We start from the raw sequence: 21,106 nt of genomic DNA on the forward strand, positions 1-21,106 counted from the left end.
AGGTAGGAGAAGAGCTGCTGTATTATCCATCACAGGATCTCAGGATCCAAGATCCCAGTAACAGAAGAAGGGGACAGAACCTCAAGCTGTGCCAGGGCAGGTCTAGGATGGCTATGAGGAGGAAGTTGTTGTCAGAGAGAGTGATTGGCATTGGAATGGGCTGCCCAGGGAGGTGATGGAGTGGCTGTGCCTGGAGGTGTTGCAGCCAAGCCTGGCTGGGGCACTTAGTGCCATGGTCTGGTTGGTTGGGCAGGGCTGGGTGCTAGGTTGGGCTGGCTGAGCTTGGAGCTCTCTTCCAACCTGGCCGATTGATTCTGATTCTGTGATCCAGCAAATAGTAGCTGCGTGTCTTAGACATAATTGTAAGCCTTACTCTTGCCTTCATTTCACTTCAGCACAGCTGTGAGGACTGTGCTGCTTCTGACAGAGCCTCTGTTCCTACTTGGTTGTTCTGCTTGCTGCCAGACTGGTGAGGCCAGACTGAACAAGGCAGACATTTGGATCATCACAGAACTGTCAGGGCTGGAAGGCAACTCAAGTATCATCCAGTTCCAGCCTCCCTGCCATGGGCAGGGACACCTCACACCAGATCAGGTTGCTCACAGCCACATCCAGCCTGGCCTTAAAACCTTCCAGGGATGAGGCTTCCACCACCTCCCTGGGCAGCCTGTGCCAGTGTCTCACCACCCTCATGGGGAACAAATTCTTCCTAACATCCAATCTGCATCTCCCCTCTTCTAGCTTGGATCCATTCCCAATGGTCCTATCACTACCTGACACCCTAGAAAGTGCCTCCCAGCTTTCTTGTAGCCCACTTCTAATCTAACATGCAATAAACCTTCCTGCCAAAGTCCTCTACATATTACTGCAGTTTTAATACTGGAAGCTGCAGTAAAAGCAGTATGGCCACAGGGCCTTTAGCTTGCTGCCACTAAAATCAGTGACAGCTTAGGACATGTGCTCACACCAACCAAGCCTGATCTCAGTGAGCTCTGCTTTCTGCTCCTGTGGCTTCTGCATTCACAGAAGCACAGAGTGTCAGGGGCTGGAAGGGACCTCCAAAGCTCATCCAGTCCAACCCCTGCCAGAGCAGGATCACCCAGAGCAGGTCACACAGGAACACATCCAGGAAGGTTTTGACTATCTCCAGAGAGGGAGACTCCACAGCCCCCCTGGGCAGCCTGTGCCAGGGCTCTGGCACCCTCACAGAGAGAAAATTCCTCCTCCTGTTTCCATGGAGCTTCCTATGCCTCAGCTGCCACCACTGCCCCTTGCCCTGGCACTGGCATCACCCAGCAGAGCCTGGCTGCAGCCTCCTGCCACTCACCTGCACATCTCTCCCAACACCAAGGAGGTCACCTCTCAGGCTTCTCCTCTCCCAGCAGCACAGCCCCAGCTCCCTCAGGCTCTCCTCCTAAGGAAGCTCTTCCACTGCCTGCAGCATCTCTGTGGCTCTGTGCTGGACTCTCTCCAGCAGTTCCCTGAGGCCCTTCTTGAACTGAGGGTCCCAGAACTGGACACAATATTCCAGGTGCAGCCTCCCCAGGGCAGAGCAGAGGGGCAGGAGAACCTCTCTCGACCTCCTAACCACAGCCCTTCTAATGCAGCCCAGGATGGCATTGGCCTTCTTGGCCAGCAGAGCACATTGCTGGCTCATGGGCATGCTCCCACCCACCAGGACCCCAGGTGCCTTTCCCATTCCCTGCTCTCCAAACAGCAAAGTTCTCCAAGACACATGGATGTGGCTCCTATGAAGCCTAGCTTTCTGCCTGCACTGTACTTTCTTTGTTGTGCACATTTTCTTCTAATAAGCAGGAGGCAAAAAAATGCCTGCCCTGTAGTTCCAAACTTGACACCAGCCCTGATACTCAGATTGTGAAGATGCTACCAATGATGTGATCAGCAGCACCTTGTGCCTGTGTGGGCAGCACCATCCTCTGTCACTGAGCTGTGAACTTGCCTTCCATGTCTCTCTGAGTTCAGATGTGGTACACCTCCTTTTCCTGGTCAGGTCTTTGCACCTTGCTGATACCTTTGCTGACAACCCCTTGGACTGCAGAGGCTGATAAGGGGCACTCTGTACTTGAAAACATCTGGTGTGGTTTGTCAGCCTCTGCTCCAGTACTCCTTACTATCAACACAGGCTGGGGGAGGAGGTGATAGAAAACAGCCCAGCAGAAAAGGACCTGGGGGTGCTGATGGATGAGAAGCTGGACAGGAGCAGGCAGTGTGACCCTGCAGCAGAGAAGGCCAATGGCAGCCTGGGCTGCATCCAAAGCAGTGTGACCAGAGCTGGAGAGAGGGGATCCTGCCCCTCTGCTTTGGGGCGACCTCACCTGCAGTGCTGCACCCAGCTCTGGAGCCCTCAATACAAGAAGACATGGACCTGATGGAGCAGGTCCAGAGGAGGCCACCACAATGCTCAGGGGGCTGGAGCAGCTCTGCTCTGAGGCCAGGCTGAGGGAGCTGGGGATGTGCAGCCTGGAGAAGAGGAGGCTCCAGGGAGATCTAATAGTGATCTTCCAGTACTTGAGGGGGCTGCAAGCAGGCTGCAGAGAGACTGTTTGCAAAGGCCTGCAGGGACAGGACGAGGGCAATGGCTGCAAACTGGAGCAGAGCAGACTGAGATTGGATGTGAGGAACAGGTTCTGCATCATGAAGGTAGTGGAAGAGTGGAACAGGTTGCCCAGGGAGGTGGTTGTGGCCCTGTGCCTGGAGATCATAGAATCATAGAATCAAGCAGGCTGGAAGAGAGCTCCAAGCTCAGCCAGCCCAACCTAGCACCCAGCCCTGCCCAACCAACCACACCATGGCACTAAGTGCCCCAGCCAGGCTTGGCTGCAACACCTCCAGGCACAGCTACTCCACCACCTCCCTGGGCAGCCCATTCCAATGCCAATCACTCTCTCTGCCAGCAACTCCCTCCTAACATCCAGCCTGAACCTGCCCTGGCCCAGATTGAGACTCTGTCCCCTTGTTCTGGACAGGGCTGTGGGCAGCCTGCTCTAAGTGAGGCTGTCCCTGATGACTGCAGGGGTGGTTGGACTGGATGAGCTTTGGAGGACCCTTCCAACCCAGCCCATTCAATGGTCCTACTTAGCCATTCTGATCTATCTGCTTGCCTATCAGGAGAACATTGTTTGCAGGCTGTGACTAACCACCTTGTGCTGACAACTCAATCTCTGTTGTATTAGCTCTGTATGGCTGCATGGTAGGAAAAGAAGTTCTTGTTTCCTGGTCTGGATCCTTTCCCTAGTTTAATGTTCAATGTGTGTTGTAGAACTGCAGCTAACTCAGCATCATTTGCATTCAGAGGCACCACAGCAACCAGAGGTGCTGCTTGGAATGGGATCTTGTAAACAACCTCAGGAATAGTGTGGGAGGTTGCAAACAGGATGCTCTGCTCCTTACTAGAGAGGAGTGAGTCAGTTTCTCCCTTCTGTGCCTCAGCCTGGGTGGTGTGGAAGGTGACTGTGATTTCATGGGGAAACAGAGATCCTGAAAGCTCTCAGCCAGCTCTGTTAGCACAAACTTTGTCAAAACCCAGTGACTTTGTTGTAGCCCAAAGTTTGTCTGCTAGTACTAAAGGCAGAAATGTCTTGATCTGTTGGAAGGTAGGAGAGCCCTGCAGAGGGACCTGGCCAGGCTGGATGGGTGGGCAGAGGCCAATGGGATGAGATTTAACAGGGCCAAGTGCAGGGTTCTGCACTTTGGCCACAACAACCCCAAGCAGCACTAGAGGCTGGGGACTGAGTGGATGAGAGCAGCCAGGAGGAAAGGGACCTGGGGGTACTGATAGACAGTAAGCTGAAGATGAGCCAGCAGTGTGCCCAGGTGGCCAAGAGAGCCAATGGCATCCTGGCCTGGATCAGGAGCAGTGTGGCCAGTAGGACAAGGGAGGTTATTCTGCCCCTGTACTCAGCACTGCTCAGGCCACACCTTGAGTACTGTGTCCAGTTCTGGGCTCCTCAATTCAAGAAGGATGTTGAGGTGCTGGAAGGTGTCCAGAGAAGGGCAACAAAGCTGGTGAGGGGCCTGGAACACAAACCCTATGAGGAGTGGTTGAGGGAGCTGGGGGTGTGCAGCCTGGAGAAGAGGAGGCTCAGGGCAGAGCTCATTGCTGTCTACAACTACCTGAAGGGGCATTGTAGCCAGGTGGGGTTGGCCTCTTCTCCCAGACAACCAGCAATAGAAGAAGGGGACACAGTCTCAAGTTGTGCCAGGGTAGGTCTAGGCTGGATGTTAGGAGGAATTTCTTCACAGAGAGAGTGATTGGCATTGGAATGGGCTGCCCAGGGAGGTGGTGGAGGCACCGTCCCTGGGGGGCTTCAAGAAGAGACTGGCTGAGGCACTTAGTGCCATGGTCTGGTTGACTGGCTAGGGCTGAGTGATAGGTTGGACTGGATGAGCTTGGAAGTCTCTTCCAACCTGCTTGATTCTATGATGCTATGATTCTATGATTCTATGATTCTACGCACAAGAGCCCTCGAGGAGATGTCATGGTGATGGCATCATCCCCCTTGCTTGGCTATGTGTGAATTATCAATTCTGGGACTGTTCATGTTTGAAACTTCCAGCAGACTCCATGTGGGTGAAAAATAATTTAAACAGAGACATAAAAATCAGCTGTGGTTGTTTTACCTGTGGGTTGGAAACAAAAAACTTCCTTTCATCAGCTCCTCTCTTATGAGAACTGGCTGGGAAAGAGTTGGAGCTGTTCAGTCTGGAGAAGAGAAAGCTCTGAGGAGACTTTACTGTGGACTTCCAGGGTCTGAAATGGGCTACAAGAAAGCTGCTGAGGGACTTCTTAGGGTGTCAGGCAGTGATAGGGCTGAGGGGAATGGATCCAAGCTAGAGGAAGGAAGATTGAGATTGGATGTTAGGAAGTTCTTCTGCATGAGGGTGATGAGACACTGCTACAAGTTGCCCATGCAGGTGGTGGAAGCCTCATCCCTGGAGGTGTTTGAGGCCAGGCTGGATGTGGCTCTGGACAGCCTGATCTAGTGTGAGGTGTCCCTGCTCATGGCAGGGGGGTTGAAGCTGGATGATCCTGGAGGTCCCTTCCAACCCTGACAATTCTGTGATTCAAAGAACCATAGAATCAATCAGCCAGGCTGGAAGAGAGCTCCAAGCTCAGCCAGCCCAACCTAGCACCCAGCCCTGCCCAACCAACCAGACCATGGCACTCAGTGCCCCAGCCAGGCTTGGCTGCAACACCTCCAGCCACAGCCACTCCACCACCTCCCTGGGCAGCCCATTCCAGTGCCAATCACTCTCTCTGACAACAACTTCCTCCTCACAGCCAGCCTAGACCTGCCCTGGCACAGCTTCAGACTCTGGCCCCTTCTTCTCTTGCTGGCTGCCTGGCAGCAGAGTCCAACCCCACCTGGCTACAGCCTCCCTGCAGGCAGCTGCAGGCAGCAATGAGCTCTGCCCTCAGCCTCCTCTGCTGCAGGCTGCACCCCCCCAGCTCCCTCAGCCTCTCCTCACAGGGCTCTGCTCCAGGCCCCTCCCCAGCCTTGCTGCCCTTCTCTCAACACCTTCCAGCACCTCAGCAGCTCTCTGCAATTCTGTAATATTTGTTCTTGTTTTGCAGTGCAGCTGCATGGGAAACCTCTTCATTCCATCTGATAGTTTAAACCACCAATCAATTAATAATGGGAGATACTCTGAGCAAAAAATACAACTACAGATACTATTAAATACTTTGGACTTGCACAGCATTGGATGCTTGATAAACTTAAATGCTAATTTGAATTTCTGATGTTCCCCACAGACTCCAGCAGGGAAAGGTCAGGTCTTGCCCAATTAATTAAAGCAACATTGTGGTTAGGTATTCCTTACTCTTGGACACAAAAGCCAAGGCAGAGAATCATTTGATAAAGGCCAAAGTATGAGTCAATAGCAGACTTTGAGATTGGAACTCTAAGTGCTTGCTTCCCAGCTTCACTCTGAATCATAAATTATCTTGTAGCTGCTGAAATGAAGGTCAGCAACAATTTAATTACATTTATCTCTCTGCTCTCTAAAATCTATTCATTGAAAACCCCCTGAAGGGCTGAGATTCTTTGGTTTGGATTTCTAAGGTGAAAATGCAAAGGGAAAGTTGGATAGAGTGTGAACATGCACCACCCCCCCCCAAAAAAGGGGCTCAGTATCTTTATTGATGATCTGGATGAGGGGATTGAGTCCAGCATCAGTGAGTTTGCAGATGACACCAAGCTAGGAGCAGCTGTGGAGCTGTTGGAGGGTAGCAGAGCCCTGCAGAGGGACCTGAATTCAAGAGAGATGTTGAGGTGCTGGAAGGTGTTGAGAGAAGGGCAGCAAGGCTGGGGAGGGGCCTGGAGCAGAGCCCTGTGAGGAGAGGCTGAGGGAGCTGGGGGTGTGCAGCCTGCAGCAGAGGAGGCTCAGGGCAGAGCTCATTGCTGCCTGCAGCTGCCTGCAGGGAGGCTGTAGCCAGGTGGGGTTGGGCTCTGCTGCCAGGCAGCCAGCACCAGAAGAAAGAGCCAGAGTCTGAAGCTGTGCCAGGGCAGGTCTAGGCTGGCTGTGAGGAGGAAATTGTTGTCAGAGAGAGTGATTGGCACTGGAATGGGCTGCCCAGGGAGGTGGTGGAGTGGCCGTGGCTGGAGGTGTTGCAGCCAAGCCTGGCTGGGGCACTTAGTGCCATGGTGTGGTTGGTTGGGCAGGGCTGGGTGCTAGGTTGGGCTGGCTGAGCTTGGTGCTCTCTTCCAACCTGCTTGAGTCTATGATTCTATGATCCCCCATGAACTGGGCTGCTTGTGGCTCCTGGGCCTTGCAGCCAGCTCAGTAACAGGTTGCAGTAAGGGATAGTTGTTGTGGAAGCCTTTCATTGAGGGTCTCAGTGTGGGAATCTCAGTAGTCCTTAAAAATATGTGCTTTAAGTTCCTCTGGCTCCTAGAGAAAACATAGCAGTGTCCTAAGTCATCTAACTGGCAAAATGGCCTTTCTCTGAAGGTGCTGCCCAGTGCCTCAGGGGAAGGGTGAAAGCCTCATAGGTGGCCTTGTGGCCCCTGCTCCATGGCTATCACTGCATTCTTTCTCCTTCCCAGATTCCACTCTGGTTCTGTAGTGCTCACAGGTGTGCCCTCAAAAATATCAGAGTCAGCAGTGGTGATGCTGGTGTCAGTACACACTGTGCAGTGCTTTTCTGAGCTTCAGTGCTTCATTTCTGTCCTTTCAATTTCATTTTTTTTATAAGCCTGGAAGAAAACAATGAGTGATCCACATGGATTTGAAACACAGCTTCGTCTATCTGTTGGAGGGCAGGAGAGCCGTGCAGAGGGACCTGTTCATGCTGGATGGGTGGGCAGAGGCCAATGGGATGAGACTGAACAAGGCCAAGGGCAGGGTTCTGCACTTTGGCCACAACAACCCCAAGCAGCACTAGAGGCTGGGGCCAGAGTGGCTGAGAGCAGGCAGGCAGAGAGGGGGCTGGGGGTGCTGGGAGAGAGGAGCTGAAGAGGAGGCAGCAGTGCCCAGGTGGGCAGCAGAGCCAATGGCATCCTGGGCTGGCTGAGGAGCAGTGTGGGCAGCAGGACAAGGGAGGTTCTTGTGCCCCTGTGCTCAGCAGTGCTCAGGCCACCCCTGGAGTGCTGTGTCCAGTTCTGGGCTCCTGAATTGCAGAGAGCTGCTGAGGTGCTGGAAGGTGTTGAGAGAAGGGCAGCAAGGCTGGGGAGGGGCCTGGAGCAGAGCCCTGTGAGGAGAGGCTGAGGGAGCTGGGGGTGTGCAGCCTGCAGCAGAGGAGGCTGAGGGCAGAGCTCATTGCTGCCTGCAGCTGCCTGCAGGGAGGCTGTAGCCAGGTGGGGTTGGGCTCTGCTGCCAGGCAGCCAGCAAGAGAAGAAGGGGCCAGAGTCTGAAGCTGTGCCAGGGCAGGTCTAGGCTGGCTGTGAGGAGGAAGTTGTTGTCAGAGAGAGTGATTGGCATTGGAATGGGCTGCCCAGGGAGGTGGTGGAGTGGCTGTGCCTGGAGGTAGAATCACGGAATCATAGAGTCAAGCAGGTTGGAAGAGAGCTCCTGCTTTCCAAGAGGGGGCTGCGCTCGATGATCTCCTGGGCTGCCATCCAGCCCCCGCCGTTCTGTGATTCTATGATGGGCAGCAGCAGAAGACGCCAGCCTGGAAGACCTCGGGCAGGGGACCGAGCGCTCACTGCCGCTGCTGCCCGCCGCTGCGCAGCCCGGACGGGACGGGACGGGACGGGTCGGGACGGGACGCGGCGGGACGGGACGGGACGGGTCGGGACGGGACGGGTCGGGACGGGACGGGACGAGACGGTTCGGGACGGGACGCGGCGGGACGGGACGCGGCGCTCGGCCGGGGGCGCTGCCAGCCCCGCGCCGGCCCGCAGGGGGCGTGCGAGAGCCGCGCCACGTGACCGCGCCGCGTGGCCACGCCCCGCGGAGGCAGCAGCAGCGAGGCCGGCGGCGGCGGCAGGGGGAGGCAGCGGCGGCGGCAGGGGGGAGGCAGCGCCAGCGCCAGCGCCGGGCTCGGCGGCCGCGCCACGGCCGGGCTACGAGCGGCGGGGCCCAGGCCGGGGAGGACATCGAGGCACGATGTCGCGGTCGGTGCTGCAGCCGAGCCAGCAGAAGCTGGCGGAGAAGCTCACCATCCTGAACGACCGGGGCGTCGGCATGCTCACCCGGCTTTACAACATCAAGAAGGTGCGGGGGCCCCGGGGGGGAGGCGGCGGGGAAGAACCGCCCCGGCGTGATCCCCACCGCTGCCGCCCGACCGGACGCGGCCCGGCCGGGCGCTCCGCCGGCGCCGCTGCGCGGTTTATGGCTCGCCCGGTCGCGGTGCGGCCTAGCTGCGGGGCCCGAGAGGTGGGGCGGGAGGTGGCAGGAGCCGCACCGCCACCGCGGCCCGGCGCTCCGGCCCGCCCGGCCCGCCGCTGCGCCGCCTGCGGGCCCGGGGGCGGCGGCGCGGAAGGGGGCCGGGGCGGCCCTGTCGGCCGCCGCCTCGCTACCTGGAGGGTGGGAGGGAGGCGGGCCCGGTGTTGCGCGACGCCCGCAGGCCCCGGGCCCCAGCCGCCGGGCCTAGGCCCCGCGTCCGCCGGTGCCGCCCGGAGCCGCCCGGAGCCGCTCCCGCCCCGCCGAGCGTGAGTCACGGCAGCGGGCTGCGCGGCCCGGGCTTTCCCACGCCCAGCTGCGAAACCTGTTCTCCGGGAGGCAAGGGGCTGGGGTGAAATGAGTGAGTTCAATGCACCGAGTCCGAGGCGCGCGGTTGCTTAGCAGCTCCCGGCGTGAGCTGGAGCAGATGTGGGGAGCTGCCGTGGGCGGCGGAGCCTCTCCCCGCCTTCCCGAGCGGCGTTCGAGCGGTGTGCGCAGAGGTGAGGCGGTTCGGCGGGGCAGGGGGCTGCAGGTCTCGGTGGCGAGGGTAAGGATGGCTAATGCCGCCGCACTCGGGGCATCGCTTCGCTGGAGGAAGCGGCTGTGCTTTGCTGCGTGCAAGGACCCAGTTCGTGGCCATCCCCCGCTCCGGGTGCTTTGTGCATCCTCACAGCTTGAGGTTGTAGCCAGGTGGGGGTGGCCTCTTCTCCCAGACAACCAGCAACAGAACAAGGGGACACAGTCTGAAGCTGTGCCAGGGCAGGTCTAGGCTGGATGTTAGGAAGAAGTTCTTCACAGAGAGAGTGATTGGCATTGGAATGGGCTGCCCAGGGAGGTGGTGGAGTCACCATCCCTGGAGGTCTTCAAGAAAAGCCTGGCTGGGGCACTTAGTGCCATGGTCTGGTTGACTGGCTGGGGCTGGGTGCTAGGTTGGACTGGATGATCTTGGGGGTCTCTTCCAACCTGCTTGATTCTGGGATTCTATGATTCCTTAAGTGTGGTAGGCAACATCACCTGAATACACCTGTGTGGCTGCTCGATCCACATCTAGTGGTGAAGGTCAGTTAGGGTTTGATTGCTTTGCCTTGGACACAGTGAGGGGTGTCTTAGGAGAAGGTGTTGGTTACTGTGCTCAAGCAACCAGCAGGTTCAGCACGTTGAAATGTCAGTGCCATTTGTGTGCTTTGCTCAGCTTGAGCCAGTGCTACAGTCAGAGCAGGGGGAGTTTTAGGGGCTTTGTTCATCACTGACTTCCAAACCCATGTTTCTATCCTGCCTAGTAGATACGATCTCGAGGACATGATCCTGCTGAGCTCAAGAGAGCCAATGGCATCCTGGCCTGCATCAGGAGCAGTGTGGGCAGCAGGACAAGGGAGGTTATTCTTCCCCTGTGCTCAGCACTGCTCAGGCCACAGCTTGAGTGCTGTGTCCAGTTCTGGGCCCCTCAATTCAAGAGAGATGTTGAGGTGCTGGAAGGTGTCCAGAGAAGGGCGACAAAGCTGGGGAGGGGCCTGGAACACAAACCCTGTGAGGAGAGGCTGAGGGAGCTGGAGGTGTGCAGCCTGCAGAAGAGGAGGCTCAGGGCAGACCTCATTGCTGTCTACAACTACCTGAAGGGAGGTTGTAGCCAGGTGGGGTTGGGCTCTGCTGCCAGGCAACCAGCAATAGAACAAGGGGACACAGCCTCAAGTTGTGCCAGGGCAGGTCTAGACTGGATGTTAGGAGGAAGTTGTTGTCAGAGAGAGTGATTGGCATTGGAATGGGCTGCCCAGGGAGGTGGTGGAGGCACCATCCCTAGAGGTGTTCAGGAAAAGACTGGATGAGGCACTTAGTGCCATGGTCTGGTTGACTGGGTAGGGCTGGGTGCTAGGTTGGACTGGATGATCCTGGAGGTCTCATCCACCTATGATTCTATGAAATTGGTTTGCTCCTGTAGGAGACGTGTTCCAGAAGGGCTTCTTGCCTCTGCCAAGTACACTGTTGATTGTAATGAAGACTTTGTTTCCAGGGAAAAAAAATGAATGACCAAAGTGTGTAGAAGTCAGTGCTGATCTGAAGCAGTGCCAGCAGTTGGTGGGCACTTGAGTGTTTCTGTGGATCTTCAGTGGTGTAAATAAATTGTCCTCACTCAATGCTTAGCTTCCCAAAACAGAGGGCAGGTTCCTTTTCGTTTGCAGTGCTGTGCAGTACAGAACTGCTTCAACTTAATAACCTTAACAGCATGATCACACTTGGAATGCCAGGCAGAAGTTCTCACTTCACAGGGAGAAACATCAAAATGAGGAAGCCCTTTGTGTCTGTGCTTGTTAGGCTTTGAGGGGTCTGTCAGGTGAAAAGCAGGCAAGGGGGATTTCACCATAGTCATGTTTGGAAGGCAGGAAAGGAGGCAGAAGAGATAAACCTGGTCTTGACTGTGCTGCTGTGCCTTAACCATTGTGAGCTTTCTTGATCACTGACTTCCAGACCCAGGATTCTGTCAGGAGCCATCCTGCCTAGTAGATCCAGTCTTGAGGACACGATCCTGCCATAGTCATGCTTTGGAGGGATAAGGCAGGAGAGGAAGCAGAAGAAGATAAACCTGGTCTTGACCGGGCTGCTGTGCCTTAACCATTGTGAGTGTGGGCTCTGTTTTCAGTGGCACCCTTATGGTTTAGGGCCACTTGCTCATGTTCTGCAGTCCAGTGCCTGCAGGCAATTCCTGCTGACGCTCTTAGATGGCAGCAATCTACAGTCCTGAGCGTGTTTGCCCATATGGTGGTGGCTTCTGCCATGACTCCTGTCAGTGAAGTGATGCGAGTGGATAGGCTCTTGGTAGGGGAGCATCAGCAGTCAGAGGTGACGCCGTTGTTTTCCCTGCCTATGCTGTGAACCAAGTCCAAAACCTGAGTAGGTCTTGCATACAGAGAGAGGAGAGGCATGGCCAGGTGGCTCCATACTGTGCCCATACAGCTCTGCAAATCTGGAGCTGCCCCAGACACAGCTCTGTGTATTCATACAGTGATTTGTGAATCCAAGAGGTGTTGCCTTAAGCTGTGGTTGGGGCTGCTTGACACTGATAAGTGGCCGGCTTGGATGGTGAGCCCCAGAAGGCTTGGGTTGGGTTGTGAATCTCTCTTCAGCCCTCTCCAAGAGTGCTGTGCAAGATTCTTATAACTTCCTCTACTGAAGCTGACATCGAAACTGGAGTTAGTAGAGGGAAGGACACAATCTGTGGTATTGCGGTTAGAGGAAATGGTTCAGACTCTTGCTTCAGAAGAGGAAGTGAGAGAGGAGTATTTGTAGCTGCTGTACAGATTGCTGTAGGTGCTGGCTTGAGAGGGTTAAGAACTTTCTTGACTCTTAGAAACAAAGCAGGACAATTTTACTTCCCCAGGAGTTGTTAAATATCAAGTTTCTAACTGCTTCTGTATTTCACCTTCCTATGTGAATTCCAGTTTTGATGGCATTGTGCTTACATTTGTTAGCTGTTAATCGTTTCCTGAGTGCTGCTCATGTCCTCTGAAGTACTCTAAGGTTGTTAAATGGAATATGTGAGTGTATGGGGGCTTGTCTCTGAGAGTGACATGGAAGAGATGAAAAGGTAGTAGTGGATGATGAGACAACATCACCTTGGATCTGTGTGGAGGTGGGGCTTTGGTTGTTGAACAGGTTGCCCAAAGAGGTGATGGAAGTCTCATCCCTGGAGGTTTTTAAGGCCAGGCTGGATGTGGCTCTGGGTAAGCTGAACTGATGTGAGGTGTCCCTGCCCATGGCAGGGGGGTTGGAACTGGATGATCTTTCCAACTCCGACAATTCCAGCATTCTGTGATTCAAGAGAGATACTGGAAGGTGTCCAGAGAAGGGTGACAAAGCTGGGGAGAGGCCTGGAACACAAACCCTGTGAGGAGAGGCTGAGGGAGCTGGGGGTGTGCAGCCTGCAGCAGAGGAGGCTGAGGGCAGAGCTCATTGCTGTCTGCAGCTGCCTGCAGGGAGGCTGTAGCCAGGTGGGGTTGGGCTCTGCTGCCAGGCAGCCAGCAAGAGAAGAAGGGGACAGAGTCTGAAGCTGTGCCAGGGCAGGTCTAGGCTGGATGTTGTTAGGAAGTTGTTGTCAGAGAGAGTGATTGGCATTGGAATGGGCTGCCCAGAGAGGTGGTGGAGTGGCTGTGGCTGGAGGTGTTGCAGCCAAGCCTGGCTGGGGCACTGAGTGCCATGGTGTGGTTGGTTGGGCAGGGCTGGGTGCTAGGTTGGGCTGGCTGAGCTTGGAGCTCTCTTCCAACCTGCTTGATTCTATGATTATATTTTGAAGGCTGGCTTTTGGGATCAGTATTAGCCCTGAACATAGAAATCTTACCTATTGTGGATTCTTTCCTTTTTAAAGAGCTCATCCCCAATGATCCAGCCTAGCAGCTGGGTTACTGTTTTCCATGGAACTTGATTGTGATTACTTGCTGACATGGTCTGGAGGAGAGAGACTAAAGATGTCTCTGTCCAGAGGAGTGAGATTTGTTCTCACACATTTCTGTGCTGTGGAGTTAAGGTACAAGTGAGACCATTTATTGAAAAAGGGTGAAGTGAAAGAGAGGAAGAGAGAAGGAGAGAGAGAAGAGCAGGAGAAGGATTATATTACCACCCCCACACAGCCCCGAGGTGCTTTCTTTGGCTGGAGGGGGTCTGGGAGAGGGTGCTGCTGCTTTTGGCTTGCAGGAGAGACTGTTCCTGGGTTCTTCTTTGCCTGGAGGAAAGGAGGCAGAGAGTCTCCAAAGTCCAAGTCCTTATCAGCTTTGTGTTGCCCAGGGATGTTTTTCTCCGGGAGCTCTCCTGTCAATCAGGCATCACTCAGGGCACAACATGGTTGCTGGTGGAGAGGGTGGCTGCTGCTGCTTCCAGGCTGGATGTCCTTGGTGATCTGTTCTCACTCTCTCACTTGCTCACCACTGCTGGTGTAGGCCCAGTGTCTTTCATTCAGTTTTCCACAGCTCCCCCTGACCACATTAGTGCCTAAGTGACCACCAGGTGTGTTGTCAGTGGGCAGAGCTGACCCTTCAGGCAGGTGGCTTGCAGCGGTTGTTGCACTGCCCGGCAGTCCTTGTGCCTGTAGGGGTCTGGTGCCAGCTCTTGCCCCCTCCCTTCAGTACTTATCCTGGGACATTTTAGGCAAAACTACCTGAGCAGCTGTTGTCTGGGGGGGGTCAGCAAAGGCCATCTTTGTTGATTTGCACGAGCAAGGGAGAGAAGGTTTAGACTCTCACACTTGCCTACGACTAAACTTCTGAGAGTCAAAGGCGGTGAGAGGTTGTTTTTCATGCCGTGCTGGCTGAGGGGGAGTTAGAGTTCTGTGGTGAGCTGGCAGAGTAGACCACGGCTGTGATGGTGAGCTTTGTGCAATGCTGCCAGTGCTGTTGAATCATAGAATCAACCACGTTGGAAAAGACCTCCAAGATCAGCCAGTCCAGCCTAGCACCCAGCCCTATCCAGTCAACCAGACCATGGCACTAAGTGCCTCATCCAGGATTTTTCTGAACACCTCCAGGCACAGCCACTCCACCACCTCCCTGGGCAGCCCATTCCAATGCCAATCACTCTCTCTGCCAACAACTTCCTCCTCACATCCAGCCTAGACCTCCCCCAGCACAACTTGAGGCTGTGTCCCCTTCTTCTATTGCTGGTTGTCTGGGAGAAGTGATCAACTCCCACCTGGCTACAGCCTCCCTTCAGGTAGCTGCAGACAGCAATGAGGTCAGCCCTGAGCCTCCTCTTCTCTAGGCTAAACAACCCCAGCTCCTTCAGCCTCTCCTCGTAGGGTTTGTATTCCAGGCCCCTCACCAGCCTTGTTGCCCTTCTCTGGACACCTTCCAGCACCTCAACATCTCTCTTGAATTGAGGAGCCCAGAACTGGACACAGCACTCAAGCTGTGGCCTGAGCAGTGCTGAGTACAGGGGCAGAATAACCCCCCTCATCGTACTGGCCACACTGCTCCTGAGCCAGCCCAGGATGCCATTGGCTCTCTTGGCCACCTGGGCACACTGCTGCCTCATCTTCATCTCCTCTCTCCTAGCACTCTTAGGTCCCTTTCTTCCTGGCTGCTCTCAGCCACTCTGTCCCCAGCCTGTAGCGCTGCTTGGGGTTGTTGTGGCCCAGGTGCCACCCTGCACTTTGAGTAAGTGTATTGTTAGGGGTGGTAGCAGAGGAAATAATCTCCTTTTCTGTGGGCCTGTCTTTTGTTTGTTGATAAAGCCCTTGGATACTGGGAAGTGTTTACAGTAAGAGGGTTCATCCTTAAGTACCTGAAGTGTAGATTTAGGCAGAGCAAATCAAGAGTGTGGCGTTGATGAATGGCAAAGCAGTGCTGCTGTCAACAGAGCTGCTAGGGGTCACAGACTCATAGAACTGTCAGGGCTGGAAGGGACCCCAAGCATCATCCAGCTCCCATAGCAGGGACACCTCACACCAGATCAGCTTGCCCAGAGCCACATCCAGCCTGGCCTTAAAAACTTCCAGGTCTGAGGCTTCCACCACCTCCCTGGGCAGCCTGTGCCAGTGTCTCACCACCCTCATGGAGAAGAACTTCTTCCTAACATCCAATCTCAGTCTTCCCTCCTCTATCTTGGATCCATTCCTCCAGTCCTATCACTGCCTGACACCCTAGAAAGTGCCTTAGCAGCTTTCTTGTTGCCTCCTTCAGGTCCTGGAAGGCCACACTAGAGTCTCCTCAGTGCCTTCTCTTCTCTGTACTGAACAACCCCAACTCTCTCAGCCTGTCCACATAGCAGAGAAGTTCCAACCCTCTGATCATCCTTGTGACCCTTCTTTGGACATATTCCATCACCTCCAGATCTTTCCTCTACCAGGGTCTCTAGAACTGGGCACAGTGCTCCAGGTGGGGTCTCACCAGAGTGGAGCAGAGAGGGAGAATCACCTCCCTTCATCTGCTGACCATGCTTCACCTGATGGTTGGGCTGCAATTGCACACTGACAGCTTGCATCGAGCTTCTCATCCACCAGCACCCCCAAGTCCTTTAAAATGAAGGGTAAGAATGAAGGTTTTGAGTTACTTAGAGTGTTTCATTCACAGATGACAAGCCTGTTAGGTAGCATTAATTCCTTTGCAGTGTTCCAGTGCCCTTACAGCACAGGTTGTACATTTGCAGAGTGCTTTGGTAAAATACCATTAACAAACCAAATTCCTTTTGAGTTCCACAACTCTGAGTGATTACATAGCATCTGAAAAATGAGAATCTTAGACCTGCTCTTAGGTATGAACTAACATAACCTGACTGAGGTCATAGAGAAGGAACAGAGTAAGTGTTTGAAGGGCCTGACTTGATCTTTAGCATTCCAAACTAAAACTGTGGTCTGAATTCTATCCAGAGCACCACGTGGCTTAGTAAGAAGCTAGATTTGGTGAATGTGGACGTGGTCTACCTGGACTTCAGTAAAGCCTTTGACACTGTCTACCACAAGAAGCTCATGACCAAACTGGCAGCTCATGGTTTGGACAGATTGACTCTGTGCTGGGTCAAGAACTGGCTGGATGGCAGAGCCCAGAGAGTGGTGGTGAATGGTGCCACATCCAGTTGGCACTGGTGGTGTTCCCCAGGGATCAGTGCTGGGCCCAGTCCTGTTCAATATCGTTATTGATGGTCTGGACCAGGAGATTGAGTCCAGCATCAGTGAGTTTGCAGATGACACCAAGCTAGGAGCAGCTGTGGAGCTGTTGGAAGGTAGGAGAGCCCTGCAGAGGGACCTGGCCAGGCTGCATGGGTGGGCAGAGGCCAATGGGATGAGACTGAACAAGGCCAAGTGCAGGGTTCTACACTTTGGCCACAGCAACCCCAAGCAGCACTAGAGGCTGGGGCCAGAGTGGCTGAGAGCAGGCAGGCAGAGAGGGAGCTGGGGGTGCTGGGAGAGAGGAGCTGAAGTTGAGGCAGCAGTGCCCAGGTGGGCAGCAGAGCCAATGGCATCCTGGGCTGGCTGAGGAGCAGTGTGGGCAGCAGGACAAGGGAGGTTGTTGTGCCCCTGTGCTCAGCACTGCTCAGGCCACCCCTTGAGTGCTGTGTCCAGTTGTGGGCTCCTGAATTGAAGAGAGCTGCTGAGGTGCTGGAAGGTGTTGAGAGCAGGGCAGCAAGGCTGGGGAGGGGCCTGGAGCAGAGCCCTGTGAGGAGAGGCTGAGGGAGCTGGGGGTGTGCAGCCTGCAGCAGAGTAGGCTCAGGGCAGAGCTCATTGCTGCCTGCAGCTGCCTGCAGGGAGGCTGTAGCCAGGTGGGGTTGGCCTCTTCTCCCAGGCAACCACCAACAGAAGAAGGGGACAGAGTCTGAAGCTGTGCCAGGGCAGGTCTGTGCTGGCTGTGAGGAGGAAGTTGTTGTCAGAGAGAGTGATTGGCACTGGAATGGGCTGCCCAGGGAGGTGGTGGAGTGGCTGTGGCTGGAGGTGTTGCAGCCAAGCCTGGCTGGGGCACTTAGTGCCATGGTCTGGTTGGTTGGGCAGGGCTGGGTGCTAGGTTGGGCTGGATGATCCTGGAGGTCTCTTCCAACCTGCCTGATTCTATGATTCTGTGATTCATTTAGCAGGTGATTAGCTGGGAGTTAGCTCTTTAAAGAGGCAGTGGGGGGAATGTTGGATTTTTACTTGCCTTGAGGATGTTACTTGTTAACCATTTTGAAGGCTGAGTACTTCTTCTTTTCCTTTTTGTGTTCTCTTGTGCAGCAGTTACAGCATGGACTCTTCAAAAAGGGAGGAGAGCTGCATGAAGCCTCCTGGGGAAAAATAGTGGCAAGCTGGTCAGCCACAGCTGAACAGAAGTCAAGTCTTAATTCAGCCTTTTACACTGCTTATGAGATTGAGGTGGAGGAAAAGGTCCCCCAAATTGGACAGGTCTTGGCAAAGTCTAAGCATTGCAAGGGCTGGTTGCAAAAGGCAGGGTTGTTTAGTAGAACCAGTTGATCCAAGTGTCCTGTCTTGCTCAGGCATTAGAGTGGTTCTTGAGGAGAAAGGAGAAGATATTTCAGGTGCCTGATGGAATAGGAAGAAGCTCCCAATCCACAGAGCTCTGGAGTTTGGAAGGGTGTAGGATTTGATCGCCCTTTTGACACTGAGCTTTGAGCTGAGAGGAGACCACAAAGAGTCATGGAATCATAGAATGGCCTGGGTTGGAATGACCTCCAAACCTCATCTGGTCCAAGCCCCTCTGCACTCAACAGGGACATCCTCAGCACTGCATCAGATTGCCCACAGCCCTGTCCAGCCTCACTTTGAGGATCTCCAGGGAAGGGTTCTCAACCACGGCCCTGGGTAACCTGTTGCAGTGTTCAGTCACTACCCTCATGGTGCAGAGCTTGTTCCTCACATCCAATCTCAATCTGCTCTGCTCCAGTTTGCAGCCATTGCCCTTGTCTGTCCCTGCAAGCCTTTGGAAACAGTCTCTCTGCAGCCTTCTTATAGTTCCCTTCAGGTGCTGACAGGTTGTTATTAGGTCTCCCTGGAGCCTTCTCTTCTCCAGGCTGTACAACCCCAGCATCTTCAGCCTGTCCTCGTAGCTTATCTGTGGCCAACTCATTTAACACCAAACTTAAGCTGCCCTAAAAGCTAAAACACAGCAGAGCAGTTGTGGTAGGTAGACTTCAGCAGAGCTATGAAGGGAGATGTAATAGGAACTATTTCCTGACACATTTACCACTCAGATCAGCTCTTTATTGATAATTCACCTCTCTCTCCTTCTAACTGAAGGCTGTCAGTTGACAATCTCGTTTTAAATGCATGCCAGAAACCAAGAACAAATAATATCACACAATAGCTGCAACATTCAGGTTGGAGAAGCCCCTCAGGATCACCAAGTCCAACTTGGATCCCTGCTCTGCAAGGTTCACCCCAAACCATATCCCCAAGCATCACAGCCAAACCACCTTGAAACAGAGCCAGGGCTGGTGACTCTACCACCTCTCTGGGTGCCTGAACACTCTTGCTGGGAAAAAATCCTTCCTCATGGCCTGCCTAAACCTGCCCTGCTGCAGCCTGAGGCCGTTGCCTCTTGTTCTGTGGCTAATGCCCTGTGAGAAGAGGCCAGCACCAACCTTTCCACAAGATGCTTTCAGGGAGCTGTACAGAGCCAGACCCTCAGCCTCCTCTGTTTCACACTATCCATCCCCAGCTCCTTCAGTCTCTCTTCAGAGAGACTTCAGAATAATCCGCAGGCCCTTTACAGCTTCCCTGCCCTCCTCTGCACTGCCTCCAGCACCTCCATGTCTCTCTTGTACTGAGGTGCCCAAAACTGGACACATCCCTCGAGGTGTGTCCTCACCAGAGCAGAGCCCAAGGGGACAATCCCCTCCCTGCTGCTGCTGGACACAGCATTTCTGACCCCAGCCAGGATGCCATTGGCTTTCTTGGCCCCCTGATGATTTTCATGGCCTCCTCTGTCTCCATCAGGTCCATGTCCATCCTGTGTTGAGGGCTCCAGAGCTAGTTTTGAAAGGGAAGCTTGGTATTGGAAAGCACAGTAATATGCTCAGGTCACTGGGCAGTCTCAGGGTGGGGCAGCATTCCTTGCTGATAGCTTAACATTCAAAGGACTGCTGACATCTGACAGTGTATCTTCTGCTGCCTGTGACTGAGATCTTGGGAGGAACAGCTCAGAATGCTGCACAGCTGATAAGAGGAGGAGGAAGCCACAAACTCTGCCATTGGTGGCAATGGAAAAAAAAAAGCAGCATAAATTCCTTTGCTTGGGAAGCAAGCACAAACTGGTGATGCCATCTCATTAAGAGCCACTAGCTGTAGAGAATAAGGCTTTCTAATGCTATATGTATATATGAAGGTCTGCTATAAAAGGTAGAGCTGGGTGGGTTTAGCCTTTTGCATCATGTGTAGATAGCCAGAATCATCTGGTGTTGATTCTTTGTCTACAGATTGCCTCCCCCCCCACCCCCAGTTACCATTCCCCCCAGCTGGATCAGGTTGCTCAAGGGCCTCATCAAGCCTGACCATTAATGTCTGCAGGATGGGGCTTCTACCACCTTTTAGCACTCCCTGTGCTGACTCTCCTGGTGTCCCACCATGGAGTTAGCATCTACACTGTTTGAATGAGATAAATGTCTTCATTTCAGGTAAATATATTTGAATGAGATGAGCTCTGTGCAAGTTTGTGTCTTGTGAGACAGTGCTCATTAACCCTCCTCGATGGAGCTGAATTAAAACATTCCACTTTGGATTGGGTAGAACTGGAAAGTTTAAATGGAAATGCTGTTCATAGCTACATGCTACAGGTGCAAAGCACATAAAACACACACAAAACAATCTGTAGTCCACCTTGGGCATGGATCTTTGAGAGCCTCCTTAGACCAAAGCTTAGAATCAAGCAGGTTGGAAGAGAGCTCCAAGCTCAGCCAGCCCAACCTAGCACCCAGCTCTGGCCAAGCAGCCAGACCATGGCACTGAGTGCCCCAGCCAGGCTTGGCTGCAACACCTCCAGCCACAGCCACTCCACCACCTCCTAACAACTTCCTCCTAACATCCAGCCTAGATCTCCCCCAGAACAGGCAGCTGCAGACAGCAATGAGCTCTGCCCTCAGCCTCCTCTGCTGCAGGCTGCACCCCCCCAGCTCCCTCAGCCTCTCCTCACAGGGCTGTGCTCCAGGCCCCTCCCCAGCCTTGCTGCCCTTCTCTCAACACCTTCCAGCACCTCAGCAGCTCTCTGCAATTCAGGAGCCCACAACTGGACACAGCACTCCAGGGGTGGCCTGAGCAGTGCTGAGCACAGGGGCACAAGAACCTCCCTTGTCCTGCTGCCCACACTGCTCCTGAGCCAGCCCAGGATGCCATTGGCTCTGCTGCCCACCTGGGCACTGCTGCCTCATCTTCAGCTCCTCTCTGCCAGCACCCCCAGCTCCCTCTCTGCCTGCCTGCTCTCAGCCACTCTAGCCCCAGTCTTTAGTGCTGCTTGGGGTTGTTGTGGCCACAGTGCAGAACCCTGCACTTGGCCTTGTTCAGTCTCATCCCATTGGTCTCTGCCCACCCATGCAGCCTGGCCAGGTCCCTCTGCAGGGCTCTCCTACCCTCCAACAGCTCCACAGCTGCTCCTAGCTTGGTGTCATCTGCAAACTCACTGATGCTGGACTCAATCCCCTGCACCAAATCATCAGTAAAGACATTGAACAGGACTGTGCCCAGCACTGCTCCCTGAGGCACAGCAACAGTGCCAGCTGCCAACTGGCTGTGGCACCATTCACCACCACTCTCTGGGCCCAGCCCTCCAGCCAGTTCTTGACCCACACCAGAGTGAATCTG

At 54.4% G+C, this 21,106-nt stretch overlaps 1 protein-coding gene across 4 annotated transcripts in view; it reads left to right on the plus strand.

Moving 5' to 3' along the window:
• Positions 1-8,456: 8,456 nt before the first annotated feature.
• NCKAP1 (NCK associated protein 1) overlaps positions 8,457-21,106 on the plus strand; it is a 125,635-nt gene continuing 112,985 nt past the window's right edge. For all 4 annotated transcript variants that reach the window (XM_064163861.1, XM_064163862.1, XM_064163863.1 and 1 more), the window contains exon 1: positions 8,457-8,679. In XM_064163861.1, coding sequence (XP_064019931.1) covers positions 8,572-8,679 — 108 coding nt within the window. In that variant the 5' untranslated portion in view covers positions 8,457-8,571. The remainder of the gene's footprint in view (positions 8,680-21,106) is intronic.

Source organism: Pogoniulus pusillus, chromosome 24 (genome assembly GCF_015220805.1).
Source record: "Pogoniulus pusillus isolate bPogPus1 chromosome 24, bPogPus1.pri, whole genome shotgun sequence".
NCBI lineage: Eukaryota > Metazoa > Chordata > Aves > Piciformes > Lybiidae > Pogoniulus > Pogoniulus pusillus.